This window comes from Lepus europaeus, chromosome 4 (genome assembly GCF_033115175.1).
Source record: "Lepus europaeus isolate LE1 chromosome 4, mLepTim1.pri, whole genome shotgun sequence".
NCBI classification, from domain to species: domain Eukaryota; kingdom Metazoa; phylum Chordata; class Mammalia; order Lagomorpha; family Leporidae; genus Lepus; species Lepus europaeus.
Window position 1 is genome coordinate 48487175 of NC_084830.1, and position 24243 is coordinate 48511417.

The 24243-nt window shown below is 41.2% G+C and overlaps 1 protein-coding gene across 2 annotated transcripts in view; it reads left to right on the forward strand.

The window, feature by feature from the left end:
- The window catches only part of VIRMA (vir like m6A methyltransferase associated), a 75431-nt gene that overhangs the window by 9135 nt on the left and 42053 nt on the right, over positions 1 to 24243 (forward strand). For both annotated transcript variants that reach the window (XM_062188236.1, XM_062188237.1), the window contains exons 2-8: positions 1421 to 1536; positions 12618 to 12704; positions 14745 to 14793; positions 16665 to 16833; positions 18153 to 18275; positions 18839 to 19108; positions 21683 to 22823. In XM_062188236.1, the coding sequence (XP_062044220.1) occupies positions 1421 to 1536; positions 12618 to 12704; positions 14745 to 14793; positions 16665 to 16833; positions 18153 to 18275; positions 18839 to 19108; positions 21683 to 22823 (1955 nt within the window). The remainder of the gene's footprint in view (positions 1 to 1420; positions 1537 to 12617; positions 12705 to 14744; positions 14794 to 16664; positions 16834 to 18152; positions 18276 to 18838; positions 19109 to 21682; positions 22824 to 24243) is intronic.

The following is a 24243-nucleotide window of genomic DNA, read 5'->3' on the forward strand; positions in this document are numbered from 1 at the left end:
CAAAGAGAGGTCTTCCATCATTGGTTCACCCCACAAAGTGGTTGCAATGGCCAGAGCTGGGCTGATCTGAAGCCAGGAACCAGGAGCTTCTTTGGGGTCTCCCTCATGGGTGCAGGGGCCCAAGTACTTGGGCCATCTTGCACTGCTTTCCCAGGCCATAGCAGAGAGCTGGATCAGAAGTAGAGTAGCCAGTACTGAACCGGTTCCCCTACGGGATGCCGGCGCTACAGGGGCGGCTTTACCCGCTATGCCACAGTGCTGGCCCCATGTCCTGTTTATTTTTTTATCTTTGAGAAATTAAATACATTTGAACAGAAAAGATTTTAAGATTTTTATACCTTTATATTTAAGTATAATCTCCAGGCTTAAAATGTAAGATTTAGAAAGTCATCCCCAGTAACATTTTGAGAAGGACTAACTTGAACATACTGTTCTTTTGGTCTGTTGATAAACATGATATTCCTGGCCACTTAAGGAGAAAACTGCTCTTTTAGATGTAATATTGTGGACTGTTCTCATGATTAATTTTGACCACTAGGTAAAGTGAAGTTCAGTGGCTGAACTGTTAGGAAAAGTTGATGTAAAATAAAATAGTCCAAAAATGATGTGGAAATTTTTTTTTTATTGTTGACCCCAAGAACTATATTTGTCTAACTATGTCAAATGATACTTATAGTTTGTTTTAAATGGAATTTATGCTGTCCATTTCTTTTATTATTATAAATTCTTGGTTGGTGGGTTTATTGAATTTCAGGGCGATTTTCTTCACTATTCATATATCTAAATGGTTTCCAAAATCTCTTGGTATTGGTAGATATATAAGTTGAGCAAAGTAAACTAATCAGTACAGATCTGCAATCTCTTCTCTATAATTCCAGAAATTTTAAGATGACAAAAAAATCTGCCTGGAATTCATATGGCTATGCATCTGAACTGAACTGACATAATGTTAGTTATAATCCTTATTTAGTGAATGTTGATACATGTAGCCACAGAAATAATAATGTTTTGAGACTAACATACTGTCCTAGAAGCTACTGGGGGTCTTAAGTAATATGCAATATTCGTATCATATTAACTTCCTAAAACTTTAGGAAACCACCATTTTGAAAAGGCAGCTGGTTCCAGAGAGTTCAGATAAAGAAGTGTGGCTCCATATTGATCTAAGCAAAACATCAGCAGGTAGATAAATACACTGCAGAAAATGTTAAACTAATTGAGAGGCTTAACTAGGTGCATTTTTTCATCAACTATTTAAAAAATTGGCTTATGCAGCATTGTAAATGATATAACACTATAATTATGATACAGCATTTGTTTTAAGGTTATTTTGACATTCTGCAAAAAATTAAATATGAATACATTTTGTATTGAGAAAGTGTTTTGCTTACAGTATGTCCCTTCTCCTCTTTTTTTAAAGCAAAGCTCTCATATAGATGTGGTTCGTTTTCCATGTGTGGTTTATATCAATGAAGTCCGAGTCATTCCCCCAGGAGTAAGAGCCCATAGCAGCCTGCCTGACAATAGAGCATATGGGTAAGTCACCTCTCTTTTTATTTAAAAAAAAAGTTTATTTTTATTTGAAAGGGAAATTCACATACACATATGCAGAGAGAGAGGGAGAGAGAGAGAGAATGTCCATTTGCTGGCTCATTTCCCAAATACCAGCTACAGCTGGGGTTGGGCCAGGCAGAACCTGGAAAGCAGAAACAGACTAGGTGTCTCATACGAGTGGCAGAGACCCAAGTACTTGGGCTGTCCTGTGCTGCTCTCCAGGGTGCACATGAGCAGGCACCTGGATTGGGAGCAGAGCCAGGACTTGAACACAAGTATTCTTAAATGGGATGAGGATATCCCTAGTGGCATCTTACCTGCTATACCATATGTTCCCCCCTCTGTTTTTAAAAGTTTTTTTCTTGGATGGTGCCGCGGCTCAATAGGCTAATCCTCCTGCGGTGCTGACACACCGGGTTCTAGTCCCGGTCGGGGCGCCGGATTCTGTCCCGGTTGCCCCTCTTCCAGTCCAGCTCTCTGCTGTGGCCCAGGAGTGCAGTGGAGAATGGCCCAAGTCCTTGAGCCCTGCACCTGCATGGGAGACAAGGAGGAAGTACCTGGCTCCTGGCTTCGGATCAGCGTGGTGCGCTGGCTGCAGCATGCCGGCTGCAGCAGCCATTGGGGGTGAACCAATGGAAAAAGAAGATGTTTCTCTTTCTCTCTCTCTCTCACTGTCCGCTCTGCCTGTCAAAGAAAGAAAAAGTTTTTTTTTTTTCTTGACCAAAGATTGTCTTAGAAACATATTCTTAATGGGGATGGCGCTATGGCTCACTTGGTTAATCCTCTGCCTGTGGCGCCGGCATCCCATATGGGCACCGGGTTCTAGTTCCGGTTGCTCCTCTTCCAGTCCAGCTCTCTGCTGTGGCCCGGGAGGGCAGTGGAGGATGGCCCAAGTGCTTGGGCCTTGCACCCACATGGGAGACCAGGAGAAGCACCTGGCTCCTGCCTTCGGATTGGCGCAGCACTCCAGCCATGGCAGCCATTTGGGGGTGGACCAACGGAAGGAAGACCTTTCTCTCTGTCTGTCTCTCTCACTGTCTAACTCTATCCATCAAACAAAACAAAACAAAACTAAAAGAAACATATTCTTAAAAGTGAAAATTTAATATTTTGCAAGTAGTAAAACTCTAAAACTTTATCCAGCTATGGTTGTGCTGCATTGTAATTAACTATAGGTTTTCCATAAAATTCATATATATTCATATACTTCAAAAGAGTAAATTGTTTGGGCTGGCGCCGTGGCTTAACAGGCTAATCCTCCGCCTTGCGGCGCCGGCACACCGGGTTCTAGTCCCGGTTGGGGCGCTGGACTCTATCCCGGTTGCCCCTCTTCCAGGCCAGCTCTCTGCTATGGCCCGGGAAGGCAGTGGAGGATGGCCCAAGTACTTGGGCCCTGCACCCGCGTGGGAGACCAGGAGAAGCACCTGGCTCCTGGCTTTGGATCAGCGCGATGCGCCGTCTGCAGCGGCCATTGGAGGATGAACCAACGGCATAAAGGAAGACCTTCCTCTCTGTCTCTCTCTCACTGTCCACTCTGCCTGTCAAAAAAAAAAAAAAAAAGAGTAAATTGTTTGACCTAAGTACTTAAGTATGGTTTTCTTTTTAATTCTTTTTTAAACAAACATGTTGAAAATAAGTTTCCATTTTCCAAAATATTATGGGGTGAATTACTAAAGTAGATTAACTAGTTTAAGCCTTATTTTGCCCCTTGAAAATATATATGAATGAATGTTGAGGAATGCATTTCTTATTATTCAAACTTTTTTATTACATTATTTTATCTGTTTTCATGACTTAAGGGTTATCTTCTTGCCTGACACATGTCTTTGTATGAATGACTTCAAGTTTGCCATTAGTTGTGATTAACAAGTAATTATTTGATGCTTTCTCTTTTTAAGGTTCTGTGGGAAATAGAATGTAACAAATAATCCCTGATACGGAAGTGTAGATAACTTTTTATGTATGTATTTTTTTTGGACAGGCAGAGTTAGACAGCGAGAGACAGAGACAAAGGTCTTCCTTTTCCGTTGGTTCACCCCCCAAATGGCTGCTATGGCCGGTGTGCTGCGCCAATCCAAAGCCAGGAGCCAGGTGCTTCCTCCCGGTCTCCCATGCGGGTGCAGGGCCCAAGCACTTGGGCCATCCTCCACTGCACTCCTGGGCCACATCAGAGAGCTGGACTGGAAGAGGAGCAACTGGGACAGAACCGGTGCCACAACTGGGACTAGAACCCAGGGTGCTGGCGCCGCAGGCAGAGGATTAGCCAAGTGAGCCATGGCGCTGGCCTTTTTTTTTTTTTTTTTTTTTAGTGTAGATAACTTTAACACCTAACATAAAACAGGAATTTGGTATTTGTTGTTAACATGAATAATTATTTGATGATTTTAATTACATGGGCTAAAAATATAAGCTCCACTTTGTGTAAACATGAATGTATGTAATATCTTTTATGTAAGTTTTAAACATATAGCCTAGGTATTAATCTTATGTATTAATACCATATTTCATTCTATACATGCTATGGATAACTGAATTTCTATTACATAAAAGTTAAACCTGCCATTTTGTGGTAAGTGGGCCCCAAGTTACTAGCTCATTTCTTCATAATTGTGAAAAATAGTTGGGTATTTATAAATATAAAATCTTCAGAGATACCATTCAAAAATTAAAACATTCAAAACAATAAGAATGTTAATACTTATAGTAAGCATTCACTGTAATTGACTTCATATCTTTTTTCCATGTTTAAGAATTAGAATGTAGATTTTTGTCTACAGCCATACCACCTGGAATGTGCCCGATCTCCTCTAAAATGCGTATTTTCCCATAGATTTTTTCCTATCTATTCTTTTAAAAGATGTATTGTTTATTTGAAAGTCAGCTATAGAGAGAGAGCAAGAGAGACAGAGAGAGATCTTCCATCTGCTCTTGCACTCTGCAAATGGCATAATGGCCACAGCTGGGCCAGGCTTAACCCATGAGTCAGAAGCTTGTTCTGGGTCTCCCATGTGGGTACAGGGGCCTAAGCATTTGGGCCATCTTCCTATGCTTTCCCAGGCCTCTTAGCAGGGAGTTGGATCATACTGGAACAGCTGGGACTCCCACCAGAACCCATATGGGATGCTAGCATTGCAGGTGGTGGCTTTATGTGCTTTGCCACAATGCTGGCCCTAATATTCCTTTTTCTTTCTTTCTTTCTTTCTTTCTTTCTTTCTTTCTTTCTTTCTTTCTTTCTTTCTTTCTTTCTTTCTTTCTTCTTTCTTTCTCTCTCTCTCTCTCTCTCTCTTTCTCTCTTTCTCTCTTTCTCTTTTTTTCTCTTTCTCTCTCTCTTTCTTTTCTCTCTCTCTCTTTCTCTCTATCTTGAGAGGTCTTCTATCTGCTGTTTCACTCCCCAAATGGCTGTATCTGGGTCTCTTGTGCAGGTCCAGGGGCCAAGCACTTGGACTGTCCTCTGCTTTCTCAGGCGCATTAGCAGGGAGCTGGATTGGAAGTGGTGCAGCTGGGACTCGAACTGCTCCCATATGGGATGCTGAGGCTGCAGGCAGAGACTTAACCTGCTATACCACAGCGCCGGCCCCCTATCTTTTCTATAAAGGGAAGTGTATATACAGTGGGAAAGATAGAGTGATGCTAGTGTATCTAATAGTTTTTTTAAGGTTTATTTTTTTATTTGATAGAGAGAAAGAGAGATATTAATTGATCATTTTATCCACTGAATCACTCCCTAAATGGTTGTAGCAGTCAGATCTGGGCCAGGTGAGGCTGAAACCAGGAGCCAGGAACTCCATCTTGGTCTCACATGAGGGTGGTAGGGGCCCAAGTACTTAAACCATCTTTTGCTTTCCCAGGCACTTCAGCAGGGAGCTGGATTGGAAGTGGAGTAGCTGGTCTGGAACTGACTCCTGTAGGGGGTACCAATGGTACAGGTGGTGGCTTAACCTGTTGTGCTGCAGTGCTGTCTTCTAACAGTCTTCTCTATTTAGACTGCTATTGGTCAAGAAAGGACCATTAGTTATTTGTTTTTCCATGACCAATTACAGTAAATTTTTCAGCTTAAAATAGCTAAGTATTTATTGTCTCACATTGTTTTGGTGGGTCAGTAAACTGGTAGTGGCTTAGCTGACTCAGGTTCTCTCACGAGGTTGTTGTCAAGATATAGGCCAAGGCAGCGATTTCAGATTTGAGTGGGGCTGGAAAATTTGCCTGGAAGCTCACTGCTGTGGCTTCTGGTAGGAGGCTTCAGTTCCTTTCCAGGAGATCCTCTCCATGTGATTACTTCCCCCCCCCCCCCCCCCCCCAGCCAGAAGAAGGGCAAGGCGGGGCCTGGGTCGTGGCCGAGGGTGCGGGGGGACTGTCGCGAGGAGGGCCCGGCTCCCCTCATTCAGCAACTGGCCTGGACTTCCGGGCCCGCCGGGCCGCTACACTAGTCTGAAATAGGACCCTTCTTCCGGTGTGGGCCCCACCGCTTCCTTGAGATGCCCAGGCAGCTCCTGCCGCCATATTATCAACAAGCCGCCCGCCCCTCCATGCGATTACTTTTGTCTTAACACGACTTCCTCTAGAGTGAGTGATCCATGGGTGAGAGAGCATGTCTAGGATAGAAGCCTTGGTGTTTCATAACTTAATAATGGAAGCCATAACCTGTGGCTTTTATCGTGTTTTATTAGTTACATAGTCTACTGGTGCAGTGTGGGTGGGGACTACACAGTGTAAGTATATGGAAGTATGGGTCATTGGAGGTTATCTTCCAGGCTATCACTGTAGGCAAAGTGGATCTCTGCCATTAGCTTCACCAAGTAGGCCTGTTTGTTACATTTTCCCTCTTCTTATCTCTTCCTTTTTCTTAGGTTGGGATAAGTGGATGTTCATTTTTCTTTAAAGATTTATTTAATTTATTTGAAAAGCACAGTTACAGAGAGATTAAGAGAGAGAGACAGAGAGGGGGATCTTTAGACTGCTAGTTCACTCCTCAAATTGCTGCAATGGGTTGGGTTGGGCCAGACTGAAACCAGGAGCTGGGAGCTTCTTCCGGGTCTACTATGTGGATGCAAGGGCTCAGGTACTTAGGCCATATTCCACTGCTTTCCCAGGTATGTTAGGGAGCTAGATTGAAAGGTGAGCAGCTGGGGGGCCGGCACTGTGGCATAGTGGGTAAGGCTGCCGCTTTTAGTGCTGGCATCCCATATGGACGCCTGTTCGAGTCCTGGCTGCTTCACTTCTGATCCAGCTCTCTGCTATGGCCTGAGACAGCAGTGGAAAGATGGCCCAAGTCCTTGGGCCTCTGCACCCATGTGGGAGACCCGGGAGAAGGTCCTGGCTCCTGGCTTCGGATCCGTTTAGCTCTGGCCGTTGTGGCCAACTGGGGAGTGAATCAGTGGATGGGAGACCTCTCTCTTTGCCTCTCCTCTTTCTGTGTAACTTTGACTTTCAAATAAATAAATAAATCTTAAAAAAAAAAAAAAAAAAAAAAAAAAGGTGGAACAGCTAGGACTGTGGTACCCAAATGGGATACTGGCATTGCAGACAGTGGCTTTACCTGCAATGCCACAGCACTGCTCCCAGATGTTCATTTTATAATAACTCTTTATAAATAAGAAAGCATTAGAAACAACACGTTTTTAATGGGGCCAGCATAGTAGGTAAAGCTGCCGCTTGTGATCCCGGCATCTTATATGGGTGCTGGTTTATATCCTTGATGCTCCGCTTCTGATCCAGATCCCTGCTGATGGCTTTGGAAAAGCAGCAGAGGATGACCCAAGTGTTTGGGCCCCTGCCACTCATGTGTGAGACCTGGATGAAGCTCCTGGAGCCTGGCTTTGGCCTGGCCCAGTACTGGCCATTGTGACTGTCTAGGGTATGAACCAATGGATGGAAGATCTCTCTCTATGTCTCTTCCTGTCTCCCTGTAATTCTGACTTTCAAAATAAATAAGTAAATCTTTAAAAAAGTCTTTTTATATCTTAAACACACACACACACACAATTAACATGGGACAATAAAATAAAATACAAGGGTCAGGAAGCCTGGACTCTCACAGTAGGAAATTCTGTTACAGACAAATAACATTGTGTAGTGTATGAGGGGCCTTCAAGAATTTCATGGAAATTGTATATTTTGGGGGCTGGTGTTGTGGTCTGTGAGTTAAACTTCTGCCTCAATGTTGGCATCCCATATTGGAGCGTTGTGAACCCCAGCTGTTTCACTTCTGATCCAGCTCTCGGCTAATGTGCCTGAGAAAGCAGTGAAGATGACCCAAGTACTTGGGCCCTTGCCACCCATGTGAGAGACCCAGAAGAAGCTCTTGGCTCCTGGCCTCGGCCTGGTCTAGCCCTGGCATTGCAACAGTTGGAGAGTGAACCAGTGGATGGAAGGTTCTCTTTCTCTGTGTCTCTCTCCATTTCTCTTTCTCCCTCTCCATTATACCTTTCAAATAAATGAAAACAAATCTGTAAAAACAAAAAAACAGGGGCCGTCATTTTGGTGTAGTAGGTTAGGCCGCTGCCTGCAGCACTGGCATCCCATATGGGCGCTGGTTTGTGTTGTGGATGCTCCTCTTCTGATCCAGTTCTCTGCTAATAGCCTGGGAAAGCAGTGGAAGATGGCCCAGGTGCTGGGGCCACTGCACCCACGTGGGAGACCGGGAAGAAGCGCCTGGCTTCGCGTAGGCCCAGCTCTGGCTGTTGCAGCTATTGGGGCAGTGAAGCAGCAGATGGAAGACCTCTCTCTGCTCCTCCCTCTATCTGTCTGTAACTCTGCCTCTCAGATAAATAAATCTTAAAAATGTGTATTATGGAAAGACTATGCGTGTATTTGAAATTTCTTTGCACCAAAATAAAATTTATCTTTAAATTCCACCTCCCTATGAACTTTTTGAATTATTATTGTTTTTTCCAATAGCATTTTTTCTTCACTATGAAATTGAGAAATGCATAGACAAACTTTGATGTTCTGTCCCTTCAGAGAATAAAACTGATTTGAAAGGGGAAAAAAATTAAAATCCTTGTAATCCCTCCATCATGAGAGAATCCTAACAGCATTTGATACGTTTTTTTAAAAATATGTATGTTTAGGGGCTGGTGCTGTGGCATAGTGAATGAGGCCGCTGCTTGCAGTGCCGGCTTCCTATATGAGCGCCAGTTCGAGTCCTGGGTGTTCCACTTCCGATCCAGCTCTTTGCTGTGGCCTGGGAGAGCAGTAGAGGATGGCCTAGGTCCTTGGGCCCCTGCACTGGTGTGGGAGACCTGGAGGAAGCTCCTGGCTCCTGGCTTTGGATCAGCTCAGCTCTGGCCGTTGTGGTTATTTGGGGGAATGAACCAGTGGATGGAGACCTCTCTCTCTCTCTCTCTCTCTCTCTCTCTCTCTGCCTCTCCTTCTCTCTCTGTGTAACTCTGGCTTTCAAATAAATAAATAAATCTTTTTAAAAAAAATGTGTTTATATATATTTTCATGTTTTATGTATATCTTGTTACTATGTTTTATAAATGTGGTATATTTTTTTTTAAAGATTCATTTCTTTATTTAAGAGGTAGAGTTACAGAGACAAAGACAGAGAGAGGTCTTCCATCTGCTGGTTCACTCCTCAAATGGCCGTGATGGCCAGAGCTGGACTGATCTGAAGCTAGGAGCCAGGAGCTTCTCCTTGGTCTCTCACGTGGGTACAGGGCCCAAGCACTTGGGCCATCTTCTACTGCTTTCCCAGGCCTTAGCAGAGAGCAGAATTTGAGGAGGAACAGCTGGGACACGAACTGGTACCCCTATGAGATGCTGGCACTGCAAGTGGAGACTTATCCTACTATGCCATAGTGCCGGTTCCTAAATGTGTCTTTTGTGAGCATAGATTTTTTTTTGTAGAGTCACCAGGATGTAAGATAAGAGTCTATAATTGCAATCAAATTACATTTGATTCTTTTTTTATTCTTAATTATTGATTATTTTCATAAACAAAATAAGGCAAAGAGACTCAGAGAAAGAGAGAGAGAGAGAGAGATCTTCCATCTCCCCAAATTACTGCAGTGGCTAGGGCTAGACCAGATGGAAATGAGGAGCCTGTAACTCAATCCAGGTCTTACATGTTGTAGTAGGGACCTAAGTACTTGAGCTGCTGCCTCCCAGGGTGCACATTAGCAGGAAACTGGAATCAGAAGTGGAGTCAAGATTTGATTCTAAGCACTCTAATATGGGATATGGAATCCCAAGTGGCATCTTAAACCTCTGTGCCAAATGTCTCTCTACCTTGTTTTTCAGTGACTAAGAACTGAGTTTTTGGGGAATGTAAAGTAAAAAAATTATACTTCAGCTCTTTCTCACCTCCAGTCCAACCTTTGTTTCCCTTGAGATACTTGAGGCCAGGGTCTAATTTGAAGAAGGGCAGGTGGCAGAGAGATACTTTTTAGGCACATATGGTTCAGGTAAGGTAAATGCATAATGCTAATCTGATCTTACTGTATATATATATTTTTATGTGTATTCCTTTGTTTCATTTAACATTTTTTTTTTATTAAAGATTTTTATTTTTATTTGAGAGGTAGAGTTACAGACAGTGAGAGGGAGAGAGAGAAAGGTCTTCCATCTGCTGGTTCAGTCCCCAGTTGGCTGCGACAGCCGGAGCTGAGCGGATTCAAAGCCAGGAGCCGGGAGCCAGGAGCCAGGAGCCAGGAGCCAGGAGCTTCCTCTGGGTCTCCCATGTGGTTGCAGGGGCCCAAGCGCTACTACTTTCCCAGACCATAGCAGAGAGCTGGATTGGAATTGGAGCAGCCGGGACTACATTCAGCGCCCATATGGGATGCTGGTGCTGCAGGTGGAGGATTAACTTACTGTGCCACAGTGCCAGCCCGTCATTTAACATTTTTAGAAGATGTATTTAATTATTTGAAAGGCAAAGTGATACTGAGAGAGAGGAAGAGACAGATCTTCCATCTACTAATTCAACTCCACAAATGCCTGTAATAGCCAGGCTGAAGCTAGGAGCCAGGAACTCCATCTGGGTCTCCCACATGGGTGGCAGGGCCCAAACATTTGGGCCATTATTTGTTGTTTTCCCAGGTGCATTAGCAGGGAACTGGATGGTTCGAGGATTAGCTGGGACTCGGCACCAGCACTCTGAAATGGGATGCCAGTATTGCAGGGCTTAACCCACTGCACCACAGGCAAAGCTTCTCATTTAATATTATATGAAGAGTGCTTTCACATGACTAAATATTATTTGCATATATTATTTTGAGTAGCTGCATAGTTTAATGAGTGTGCTGTAATTTATCTGACGAGTATCTAATTTTAATTTTTAATTTTCATAGTCTGATGAATGTCCTTTTGAAAACAAATCTCTATTTTTGCATTATCAATATTTTGATAGAAACACTTCCTAGAAAAACTGGATCAAATGTGTGAACATTTTCTCAGCTTTCTGGATTGTATTGCCATGTTACCTTTCAGAATTCTTTTTTCTTTTCTTTTCTTTTTTCTTTTCTTTTTTTTTTTTTTGAGACAGGCAGAGTTAGAGACAGAGAGAAAGGTCTTCCTTCCGTTGGTTGACCCCCCCCAAATGGCTGCTATAATGATCCGAAGCCAGGAGCCAAGTGCTTCTTCCTGGTGTCCCATGCGGGTGCAGGGCCCAAACACTTGGGCTATCCTTCACTGCCTTCCCGGGCCACAGCAGAGAACTGGACTGGAAGAGGAGCACCTGACTGGGACTAGAACCCTGGGTGCCGGCCCCGCAGGTGGAGGATTAGCCAAGTGAGCTGTGGCGCTGGCCTAGAATTCTTTTTTTTTTGCAGGCAGAATGGACAGAGACACAGAGATAGGTCTTCCTTTTCCATTAGTTCACCCCCCAGTGGCCACTGCGGCTTGATCTGAAGGCAGGAGCCAGGTGCTTCTCCTGGTCTCCCATGCGGGTGCAGGGCCCAAGCACTTGGGCCATCCTCCACTGCCTTCCCAGGCCACAGCAGAGAGCTGGACTGGAAAAGGAGCAACCGGGACAGAATCTGGCGCCCTGACCAGGACTAGAACCCAGTGTGCTGCAGGCGGAGGATTAGCCTATTGAGCCACGGTGCTGGCCAAGAATTCTTGAACCTATTTGTACTTCTACTAGGTGTGCGTGAGGGGATCTCTTTGATAGATCTCTGGACATTTTATATATATATATATATATATATTTAATTTTTTTTTACTATTTGGGTTTTTATGTAAATGAACAACAAAAAGCTTGTGATATTTAAAATCAAGATTTTAGTTGTGCACAAGGAATTTCAACCAAGGGTGTGATAATACAGTACTTTTTTTTTTTTAAGGTTGGTTTATTTATTTGAAAGTCACAGTTACAGGCAGAGAAGGAGAGACAGAACGATCTTTCATCCAGGACTCTCTTGATGGTTGCAGGGGCCCAAAAACTTGAACCATCTTTTGCTGGATCAGAAGTGGAGTAGCCAAGACACAAACCCAAGATGGCAGTGTAGCAGGCAGCAGCTTTACCCCCTACACCACAACACTGGCCCCAATGTAGTATCTTTACAGCAAGTGTAACAAGATTTCAGTCTAATGCAAATTAAATTGTCTTAATTGTGACTATATACTCTACAAAAATATTTATGTAAATTATTTTTATGAAGATTTCAGTTTAGGGGTCTTCTGCTAAAATTATTTTTATGGTCTTATTAATGTGGGTTAAGTTGAAGTAAAATTATAATGATAATACAATTTGAAATTAGTTAGCTCTTGATTCTTTTTTCTAATGAAACAGTGATATATAAGAATTACACAATTAGAATTAGATTTCAGAACAATTTCCCTTTAAAATACATTTAAAAATTTAAATATTTGAAGTAAAGATATAGCAGGTGAATGTACTTGATTAAAATCTTATTTTCAGTAATACTTAAATGTGAACAGTTGGCTACTTGAGAATTGGATGTAGTAAAATTACATAAAATATATCTTTTGTTATTTAAATTATAGGAATATTATATCCTACTCCTAGAACTGCTCTTAATTTTGAACTGACTAGTTTTGTTGTAATATAGGAACTAATTGTTATGAAGGCTGACATTTCCACATTGTTTCATTCACAGGGAAACATCTCCACACACATTTCAATTAGACTTATTCTTCAACAATGTAAGCAAGCCAAGTGCCCCCGTTTTCGATAGGTTGGGAAGGTATGTACTTTGCTATGTGATTTTCACCAGTAGCTCTTGAATTAATAAGCAAAGTTTTTTTTTTTTTTTAAATTTAGATGTCTGTTCTACCACCAGATAGACTCAAGAATGAAAGATTTAATTATTTAATTGGCAGTATTAAAGAAATGTCAAACTTATAAGGGGATGTTGAATTTATTCACAAAATAAAATTTCAAGTCTTAGATATTAGCCGTATTTTATTTGCATTTTTATGCATGTGATTCATATAATTTGATAGTAACCTAATTTTCTTAGATTGCTTTTTGATTCTTAAAAAAATCATACATATATATCGAGGTAATATTGTATATGTTCTTACCCCACACAGTTGCACAATTTAAAATTCCATAGTCACATTGTAAAAATGAGACCTTTGTTAATAGACTCATTTTGGATTATTTAATACATGCTAGTTATTGTTAGAACTGGTTTTTGTAATGTGTGCAAATTGACCATTAAATGAGTTTACTTAGAATGTATTTACAAAAAATTTAGGGGCTGGTGTTGTGGCGTAGTGAGTTAAGCCACTGCCTGCCAAGTCCCAGCTGTTCCACTTCTGATCCAGCTCCCTCTAATGCAGCTGGAAAAGCAGTGGAAGATGACTCAAGTGCTTGGGCCCTTGCTACCCATGTGGGAGTCGCAGATGAAGTTCATGACTCCTGGCTTCACCCTGGCCCAGCACTGGCTGTTGGGCTATCTGAAGGGTGAACTATGAACTAGTGGGTAGAAGATTTCTCTCTCTCTCTTTTTTTTTGACAGGCAGAGTGGATAGTGAGAGAGAGAGAGACAGAGAGAAAGGTCTTCCTTTTTTGCCGTTGGTTCACCCTCCAATGGCCGCTGTGGCCGGCGCACTGCGCTGATCCGAAGCCAGGAGCCAGGTGCTTCTCCTGGTCTCCCATGCGGGTGCAGGGCCCAAGGACTTGGGCCATCCTCCACTGCCTTCCCGGGCCATAGCAGAGAGCTGGCCTGGAAGAGGGGCAACCGGGATAGAATCCGGCACCCCAGCTGGGACTAGAACCCGGTGTGCCGGTGCCACAAGGCGGAGGATTAGCCTGTTAAGCCACGGCGCTGGCCAATTTCTCTCTCTCTTTATCTCTCCCTCTCTGTCTGCAGCTCTGACTTTTAAATAAACAAATAAATCTAGAAAACAAAAGTAAAAAAAAATTCAATGGCAGCTTAAATGTGGAAAAATTTCTATTCTTATCAGGATTTAACAGTTTCTTAGACTTCACTCATTCTTTTCTTGATCCTTCTCTTATTTATTATTATACAGATAATTCAACCCCTTTTTAAAAGTGAAACCTATATAAACTGAAGCAGCTGATTATTTAATATTTTAGGAGATTTTCCCCTTATGTCAGTACCTAATTGATAAAAATAGATGCTTTAAATTTTGGTCCTGGTATGCACTTTTAAATTTATTTTTATATTTTTAAAGATTTATTTTGAGAGAGAGAGAGAGAGAGAGAGAGAGAGATATCTTCCATCTGCTGGTCTGGGCCAGGCTGAAGCCAGGAGCCAGAACTTCATCTGGATCTCCCAAATGGGTTGCAGATGCCCAGACACTGGACCATCTTCTGCTGCTTTCCCAAGGCTGTCAGCAGGGAGCTGGATTGAAAGTAGAGCAGCCAAGACTCAAACTGGTGCCCATAAGGGATACCAGCATTTGCAGGCGGCAGCTTTACCTGTTACGCCACAATGCTGGCCCTCCTAGTATAGATTTTTATAGGACTATAATTCACTGGTTCTCTACTCTGTATGTTAGAATTACTGGGGTGCTTTTTAAAAAAAATTGATATCCTTACCCCAAACCAATTAAATTAGACTTTCTAGAAATGTGATTTACAGTTTTTCATAATAACATATGGAGGATAGTAAATGAAAACCAAACTTTGTGGCTTATTAAGTCAAAACAAAAATCTAGTATTCCATTGTGTTGAAATATTTCAATCTAGACTTCTTCATGAACTGTGATATTCAGTGTTTGAGCCTGTGTGTTTATTCCTACTTTTTTGGCAGCCTGGAATATGATGAGAATACTTCCATCATCTTTAGACCCAATTCAAAGGTAATTGTGGAAGTAATTTTTCAACTTGTTACTGCTGTTATTTTTCACCTCCGTCCAAAATTTTTGATCCAAATAAATCAGTGGTACAAAATATGAGCTTATTTAGTTGTAATGCAGCAGAATTTCATTTCTTGTCTCTTTCCTCTTGTATCTAGAGAGTGTTTTTAAATGGAGTAATAAAACTGTTTCTTTTTTTAATCTTATATTTGAGTCAGAAAAGGCCAGCATTTGTTCTTCCCTTTCTTTGATTATGTTGTTCAGTATTGACATGTGGTATTATCTGACACTATTGTGCTTTATTTAATGTTTCTTTATAAAATACATCATTTGTATTTCCTCCTTTCATAATAAAAGTATACCTTTTTGTTGATTTGGCAAATGCCATCCTGAAAGATCTAATGGGAGATCTGAAATGCAAATATGTTGTGACCTAGTATGCTACTACTCAGCTTGCTGTTTGATTTTTGGAGACATGGGTATTCAATCCTCAGAATGCTATTTAATTTAGACTAAAATTTATCTTCTTTACCTGTCTGTCTTCCTTCCAATGGAATTGCTGTTTATAGAGTCTGTAAGTCATTGGATATAGTCTTTTAGAACTTTTTCTTGTCTCCACTTTCCTTTGTGCAGTCTACCAAGGAGAATAACGATTTCTGCCTTATTGTGCCTGCATTTAATTAGTTCATCTCTACCTATTAAGGTGTAGTGGAAAGAGAAATCAGAAGTCAGGAGCTTTGGTTTCTAGTGCAGATTCTTCTTCAAGCTTTTGGAATTTTCTTATTTCTTATAAGACAATGATAATGTTTGCTCTGACCACCTCATAGTTATTGTGAAGATTTAGCAATTAATGTAGATAGGCTCTGGAAAGCATTAGTTGCTATTTTTATTTTATAAGGAAATATTAATAATTAATGGCACTAGTAAAATCTTTGATTTTTTTTTTTTTGAGGGAGGAGTTTCTTTGCTATACTTGATCTTAGCCAAAAGGCTGAGAAGCCATGAAAAAGTTTCTCTGATAAAACAATTTGTTTTCTGCCTTTGCATCCCTTTCAGAGTACAATATGGGTGCATGTAATACACCTGCATGTATGATTTGGCATGTGAGAAGAATGCTGTACAATTTTATGAATTGGATATTTCAGTCTTGAGACGAGGGAACATTTGTACTTTTGCTCATCTCCATGAATCTTGTAGCTATTGGAGTTTAATTTATTTATTAGCAGTACCTCTCGCTTAATTTCATTCTCATTTCTCTTGGTTAGGAGTTTAGGTATGCTTTTTTTTTTTTTTTTTTTGACAGGCAGAGTGGACAGTGAGAGAGAGAGAGAGACAGAGAGAAAGGTCTTCCTTTTGCCGTTGGTTCACCCTCCAATGGCCGCCGCGGTAGCGCGCTGCGTCCAGCGCACCGCGCTGATCCGATGGCAGGAGCCAGGTGCTTCTCCTGGTCTTCCATGGGGTGCAGGGCCCAAGAACTTGGGCCATCCTCCACTGCACTCCCTGGCCACAGCAGAGAGCTGGCCTGGAAGAGGGGCAACCGGACAGGATCGGTGCCCCGACCGGGACTAGAACCCGGTGTGCCGGCGCCGCAAGGCGGAGGATTAGCCTAGTGAGCCGCGGTGCCGGCCTAGGTATGCTTTTTGAACAGGGTTGACATAAAAGTATAGGAATGAGATATAGTCTTAGGACAAATTTAGGTTGTGGTAACTCTGCAGGGCCATATGAAAGCTGTGTCCCTGGGTGAATTTCATCAGTACTGACCTTTGCATTTTCAGCATACTTTTAGATTTTTGTTGAATCATAAATTAATTTGATAATGGTATAATTCTGGCATATTAAAACATTAATTTGAAAATTTTTTTTCTCAAAATCAGGTGAATACTGATGGTCTGGTGCTAAGAGGCTGGTACAACTGTCTGACACTGGCAATATATGGATCAGTGGATAGAGTTATAAGTCATGACAGAGACTCTCCACCGCCACCACCTCCACCTCCACCACCTCCCCAGCCGCAACCAAATTTGAAAAGGAATCCAAAACATGGTACGATTATTATATTGCTTTTACCAGTGAAATTTAGGTCCATTACAGTAAGGAAAGGTGATTCAAGGACAGATGTTGTAGTGCAGCTGCTTTATGGGATGCCCATGTCTCACGTCTGAGTGCTTGAGTCTTGGCTAATCCATGCTTCTGATCTATCTACTAATGAGCCTGAGAGGCAGCAGATGGTGACTCAAGTACTTGGGTTCCTGCCCAGGTAGAGCTCCTGGCTTCAGCCTAGCCCAGCCCTACTTGGGGAGTGAACCAGCAGATGGATGATTTTTCTCCCTCTCTGTCACTCTTTTAAATAACTAAGTAAATCTTTTTTTTTCTTTTTCTTTTTTTTTTAAAGATTGATTTATTTATTTAAAAGTAGAGTTACAGAGAGGCAGCGGTAGAGAGAAAAGTCTTCCATCATGATGGTTCACTCCCCAGAGGGCCACAATGGCTACTGTGTGCATTCCACCCATTATCAATAACCTTTGGCAACCACTAATCTGTTCACTGGGCTCTATCATTATATTGTTTCACAAATGATATATAAATAGAATTGGGTAATAAGTTTCTTTGAAGCTGAACTTTAAAAAACAAACAAACAAACAAACAAACAAAAAAAACAAAGAGCCAGGGAGAGAGAGTTGTCTCACTCCCACTCCCCAAAAAGCCAGGAGCCTGGAGCCAGAAGCTTCTTTTGGATCTCCTACATGGATGCAGGGACCCAGGGACTTGGGCCATCCTCTGCTGCTTTCCCAGGAGCATTAATGGGGAGCTGGATTGAAAGTAGAGCAACCAGGACTCAAACCAGCACCCAAATGGAATGCTAGCATTGTGTGTGGCAGCTTTATTCACTGTGCCACAATGCTGGCTTCTAATTTGAATTTTTTATAGTTACTATAATTATTTTGTGATTCATCCACTTTGTTGTGTATACCTGTAGTTTATTATTTTTTTTCCTTGTTGAGTAATGTTAGCGGTATGAACGTGTCCCAGTTTAATTGTTCACCTGTGAGTAGTGTCCAGTTACTGGCTATTACAGTTAAAGCTGAACATTTGTGTATATTTTCTTTTATGAAAATAAGTTTTCGTTTTTCTGGATTATACCTAAACATATACATTATATTTTGCTAGTTGGAAAGTCAAGAAATTCTGTCTCCACTAATATAGTTAATTAGCAGAATTTCTGATAAGATGCTGGGGAGGAAAGTATATTACCAATAAATTCTGAAGATGGAAAATGCAGCTGATGGAAAGCATTTTTTGATGCATTCATTTAATTATATTTGAGTAATTCAAAGTTTTTTCTGTCTCTAATAAACCTATAGCTGATGGGGAGAAGGAAGATCAGTTTAATGGAAGCCCTCCAAGGCCACAGCCAAGGGGACCAAGAACTCCTCCAGGACCCCCTCCACCTGATGATGATGAAGATGAGCCTATGCCTTTGCCAGGTATAAATTAAAGGCAGTGCTAGGGCTTTTTTTCTCTCCATCTTTAATGTTAAAGTAGTATTTTTGATTAAAGAAAAGAATTGGGTGCTGTTAATCAAATCTCGATGAATGCCTCATCCCTCTTGTTCTGTCTTGAGCAATATTTCCTTGTGTTTTTATGTTAACAAGTTAAATTGTTTTTTTTTTAATTTTTAAAAAAGAGAAAATTCATTTGAAGCTATGCTAACATTGTTTTGAAACTAGTATTTCAGTGTATTGTAGTAGGTATAGTATCAAAAATAAGTAGTATGTACTTGTATTAGGCAAGATAAAAATCTGTATGGTTAATTGCTAAAAAGAAAAGTTTTGGTGTTAGAGTTTATGGTATTAGAACATAAAATAGTATACTTTATTAATTCTTCCTGTATGAAGACTTTTTAAAAAGCAATTGTTACCTCCCCAGTTTTTAAGAGTATTTATGCGCTAAATCATCTAAAATGTTATTAAGTACTTGCAGTTTCCTATTTTACTGCATATTATTTAAACCATTAAAATGATCTGTGCCTCAAATCTCCATTTTTCAGTGTCTGGTGACAAGGAAGAGGATGCTCCGCATAGAGAAGACTACTTTGAGCCCATTTCTCCTGATCGGAGTTCTGTTCCTCAGGAAGGTCAGTATTCTGATGAAGGGGAAGTAGAAGAGGAGCAGCAGGAAGAAGGAGAAGATGATGAAGATGATGTGGATGTAGAGGAGGAAGATGATGAAGATGAAGATGATCGCCAAACAGTAGACAGTATTCCTGAGGAGGAAGAGGAAGATGAGGAGGAAGGTGAAGAGGATGAAGAAGGTGAAGGTGGGTTGTATAAACTGGGATTTTTTGGTTTTAAGAACCAGAAACTAACTTGATGTAGCTTGGAGAGAACTTACAGCAAGATAAATGAGTTTCAAGACACCCAATGGTCAGAATGTAGCTTAGCTTCAAAACATGACTAGAAGTGGGATTTCCATCTCTTTGCTTTGTGTGTCTATTTAATTCTGTGTCAGCTGACTGTTGTTTATTCACCCCACAGCTTTAGTCTCCTCTGTTTTACCAAGCAGCCTAAACTGCCTGGTTACATTTAGGTGTCATGTTCAATTTCCTGAGAAAAAGATTCTGTTTGACTTTCTACAATATGAGTTGCCATCAGGGAAATAGGATCATGTAGGAAACAAATGGCGATTAGGGATTTGATGGCTGTTTTTTCAGGAAAGAGTAGTGTTGTAAGTTGGGTGGAATGCTTAAAGATAATCTGCCACCTATATGTTTCAGAAAATGCTACGTTTTTAGGAATTCAGGGGAAACATCTCGGTTACACAGACATGTGTTAGTATGACAGCTCCAGTATGTGTTAGTCATTTAATTGAGTTTCTTTTGAAAACAAAGAATAAGAGATCTTTAAGTTAATTGACTCTTAATTTGTCCATGAAATGACATGTAATGTTAAAGCATTTATGCAGAATGATAGATAATCTGCCTTGGCTTTTTTCTGCAATAGTAAGGATCATTTCAGTATCACAAGCTGATTACAGAATACACATATAATTAAATTATTTAGCTTTCCCCATTCTTTTTTCTTTTTCCCAAAGATTTAATAATTTATTTGGAAGTCAGAGTTACACAGAGAGAGGAGGAGAGGCAGAGAGAGAGAGAGGTCTTCAATCCACTGGTTCACTCCCCAATTGGCTACAATGGCCAGAGCTGCGCCGATCTGAAGCCAGGAGCCAAGAGCTTCCTCTGGGTCTCCCACGCGGGTGCAGGGGCCCAAGGACTTGGGCCATCTTCTACTGCTTTCCTAGGCCATAGCAGAGAGCTAGATCAGAAGTGGAGCAGCTGGGTCTTGAACTGGTGCCCATACGGGATGCCGGCACTGCAGGCGGTTGTTTTACCCACTATTCCTCCACAGCACTGGCCCCAGCTTTCCCCATTCATAGCTTACCAGATGATCTTTTTTATGTTTGTTGCACTTCACTGGTTAGTAGTAGTTAGATATCAGGCAAGCGGTTTTTTTTTTTTTTTTTTTTTGAAAGTTTCAGATTTTATTCATTTATTTGAGAGGTAGAGTTAGAGGCAGAAAGAAAGGTCTTCCATCCACTGATTCACTCCCCAAATGGCTGCAGTGGCTGGAGCGGGGCCAATCCTAAGCCAGGAACCAGGAGCCTCTTCTGGATCTCCCATGCAGGTGCAGGGGCCCAAATACCTGGGTCATCCTCCACTGTTTTGCCAGGCCATAGCAGAGACCTGGATCGGAAGAGGAGCAGCTGCGAAACAAACCCGGTACTCAATTGGGATGCCAATGTGCAGGCGGAAAGCTTAGCCTACTGTGTCACAGTGCCAGCCCCAGAAAGTTTGTTTCTTTTCATCATTTTAAAAGGCAGAGTGACAGGGCATAACGGGTTAACGCCCTGGCCTGAAGCGCCGGCATCCCATATGGGCGCCAATTCTAGTCTTGGCTGCTCCACTTCCAAGCCAGCTCTCTGCTGTGGCCTGGGATAGCAGTGGAGGATGGCCCAAGTCCTTGGGTCTCTGCACTTGCGTGGAGACCTGGAGGAAACTCCCCGGATCGGCACAGCTCTGGCCGTTGTGGCCAATTGGGGAGTGAACCAGCGGATGGAAGGTCTCTCTCTCTCTCTCTCTATCTCTCTCTCTCTCTCTCAAACTCTTTTGAGTTTCAAGTAAAAATAAATAAATGTTAAAAAAAAAAGGCAGAGTGACAGAGAGAGAGAACAAAAAAAGAGAGAGAAAGGAAATATCTTTCATTTGCTGGTTCTTTTCCCAAATCATGCAATCTTCTTAATTACAAGACATCCTGTTATAGAAGATGAAAGAACCAGGCTGGTTAATTTGACTTTTATAAATGACATCTGGCTTGTCTTGGAGTTAGGCCTCTATAGGCCTTTATCTTTCCCAATATGAGTGTGTTGCTAAGGCTAAGCAGAGGATGTCATATGGGGACTGGAGGAATTCTCTGGAGGCATTTTCTTTCTTTTTTTCTTTATAATTATATCATTATGGTATTTCTAATTTAATATAATCTTTGCCCACAAAGTTTTTTTCCTTCTTAAAAAAAGAATTTCTGAAGAAGTTAGCTTCATTTTTTCCTTCCTAAGGCAAGTATTTTTATTACTTTGAGACATGTCTAATATTACTTCTGTGAGGAAAAATTCCTGTTAGCATTAGTTATAAAGCTGAACAGATATTATTATTATTTTATGAGAGAGTATGAAATGTTGGTTATTGTTGACAAAATGCTGGATCATATGTTTATTTTATTGAGGAAATCATTCTTAATGTTTGCCATACTACTTATTGAAGTTTCTTAATGAACCAGGATTTACATGTTGAAAAACAATGGTATAATACTTAAATACTATTGAAACTGGTTTTCAGGGGATGACGGTTACGAACAGATTTCCAGCGATGAAGATGGAATTGCTGATCTGGAGCGTGAAACATTTAAGTACCCAAACTTTGATGTTGAATACACTGCTGAAGATTTAGCTTCAGTTCCTCCTATGACATATGACCCATATGACAGGGAGCTTGTACCACTGTTATATTTCAGCTGTCCATACAAGACTACTTTTGAAATTGAAATAAGTAGAATGAAGGATCAAGGTCCAGATAAAGAAAATTCAGGAGCAATAGAAGCCTCAGTGAAATTAACTGAACTGTTAGATTTGTATCGGGAAGACCGAGGTGCAAAATGGGTAACTGCTTTAGAAGAAATCCCAAGTTTAATAATAAAAGGATTAAGCTATTTGCAGTTAAAAAATACAAAACAAGACTCTCTTGGCCAGTTGGTGGACTGGACCATGCAAGCTTTAAATTTACAAGTAGCCTTTCGCCAACCCATTGCCTTAAATGTCCGACAGCTCAAAGCTGGAACCAAATTAGTATCCTCACTAGCAGAATGTGGAACGCCAGGAGTCACAGGACTGCTACAAGCAGGAGTGATCAGTGGATTATTTGAGCTTCTATTTGCTGATCATGTCTCATCTTCCCTTAAGTTAAATGCCTTTAAAGCTTTGGACAGTGTCATTAGTATGACAGAAGGAATGGAAGCTTTTTTAAGAGGTAGGCAGAGTGAAAAAAGTGGCTATCAGAAACTCCTGGAGCTCATACTTTTAGATCAGACTGTGAGGGTTGTTACTGCTGGTTCAGCTATTCTTCAGAAATGCCATTTCTATGAAATCTTGTCAGAAATTAAAAGACTTGGTGACCATTTAGCAGAGAAGACTTCATCTGTTCCTAACCACAGTGAACCTGATCATGACACAGATGCTGGACTCGAAAGAACAAACCCAGAATATGAAAATGAGGCAGAAGCTTCTATGGATATAGATCTTTTGGAATCTTCAAATATAAGTGAAGGAGAAATAGAAAAGCTTATTAATCTCCTAGAAGAAGTTTTTCATTTAATGGAAACTGCACCTCATACTATGATTCAGCCTCCTGTTAAGTCTTTCCCAACAATGGCACGAATTACTGGACCTCCGGAGAGAGATGATCCATACCCTGTTCTGTTTAGGTAAGACTTGTTTATCTTGGGGAAATATATTTCACAAATAATTAGAGACAATTTTATATGTTTGATTTTTAACTTAATTTTGCAGTCATGTTTAAAGGTATCTTTGAAGAGTTTATCTTTGAGACTTCATTACCACTTGTTTGTGCCATCTGCTTCCCTAGTTAACCAGCATCCACAGCAGGTTTTTTACTATATATATATATATATATATATATATATATATATATATATACACACACATACATATACACATACATACACACATATATATATTTAAAAGATTTTATTTATTTATTTGAGAGGCCGAGTTACAGAGGTAGAGACAGAGAAAGGTCTTACATCCTCTGTTTCATTCCCTAAATGGCCACAACAACCAGAGCTGAGCTGATCTGAAGCCAAGAACCTCTTCTGGGCCTCCCACGTGGGTGCAGGGGTCCAAGCACTTGGTCTGTCTTCCACTAGTCTTGCAGGCCATAAGCAGAGCGCTGGATTGGAAGAAGAGCAACTAGGACATGAACTGGTGCCCATTTAGGGTGCCAGTGCTGCAGCCTACTTTGCCACAGTGCTGGCCCTCTTTACTTTTACTTTTAAAGTTTATTTATTTTTATTTAGTTGAAAAGTAGGGTTGGGGGGGCAGAGAGAGATATCTTCACTCTGCTACTTCCTGCCCCAGATGTTCAGAAAGAACGCAAGCTCTTCCATTTGCTGGTTCACTTGAGAGAGAGAGAATCTTCTATCTATTTGTTCAACCCTCAAGTTCCTGCAGTAGCTGTTCTGGGCCAGGTGCCCAGCATTCCCATTTGGGTCTCCTGTGTGGGTGACAGGGAACCAAGTACTTGAGCCATCATCTGCTGCCTTTCAGGGTTTTTATTCGCAGAAAGCTGGATTAAAAGAGGTTGTGGACTCGAACTAGATACTCTGATATGGGCTATAGGCATCCCTAATAGTGGTTTTACCTTCTGTACAACCTGGTCTGCCCCATGGATTTTTAAAATTAGTTTGTTTTAATTTTTGAGGCTTTGCTTTTAATGTCTTACCTATAATTTTCTGACTAAGGGAAAAGTGGAAAATGACATTTTAATTATTTAATTTTTATTTCTGTGTTTTTTTGCCTTGATTTGTGGCATAATGCACCTCTGGGAACTCAGGTACTTGTCCATTCTAACATCTGTACCTATTCATTACTATTACCAACTGAAGTTACCAGATCTGATCTTAGTTTGCGTTTCCCAAAAACAACTGAGTCAAAGTCTTGGGTGCAGGTTCTTTGTTTTGAGAGATATCCTAGGAAGTACATTATGCATGAAGAGAATAAGGGGAAGAGAAGAGCTAGTAAAGGAAATGTTACTGAACTTTTTATTTCTGTGGCTAACTGGGGCTCATCTCACTGGGGACCCTCTGAGGAACTGGTTGAAGTGCA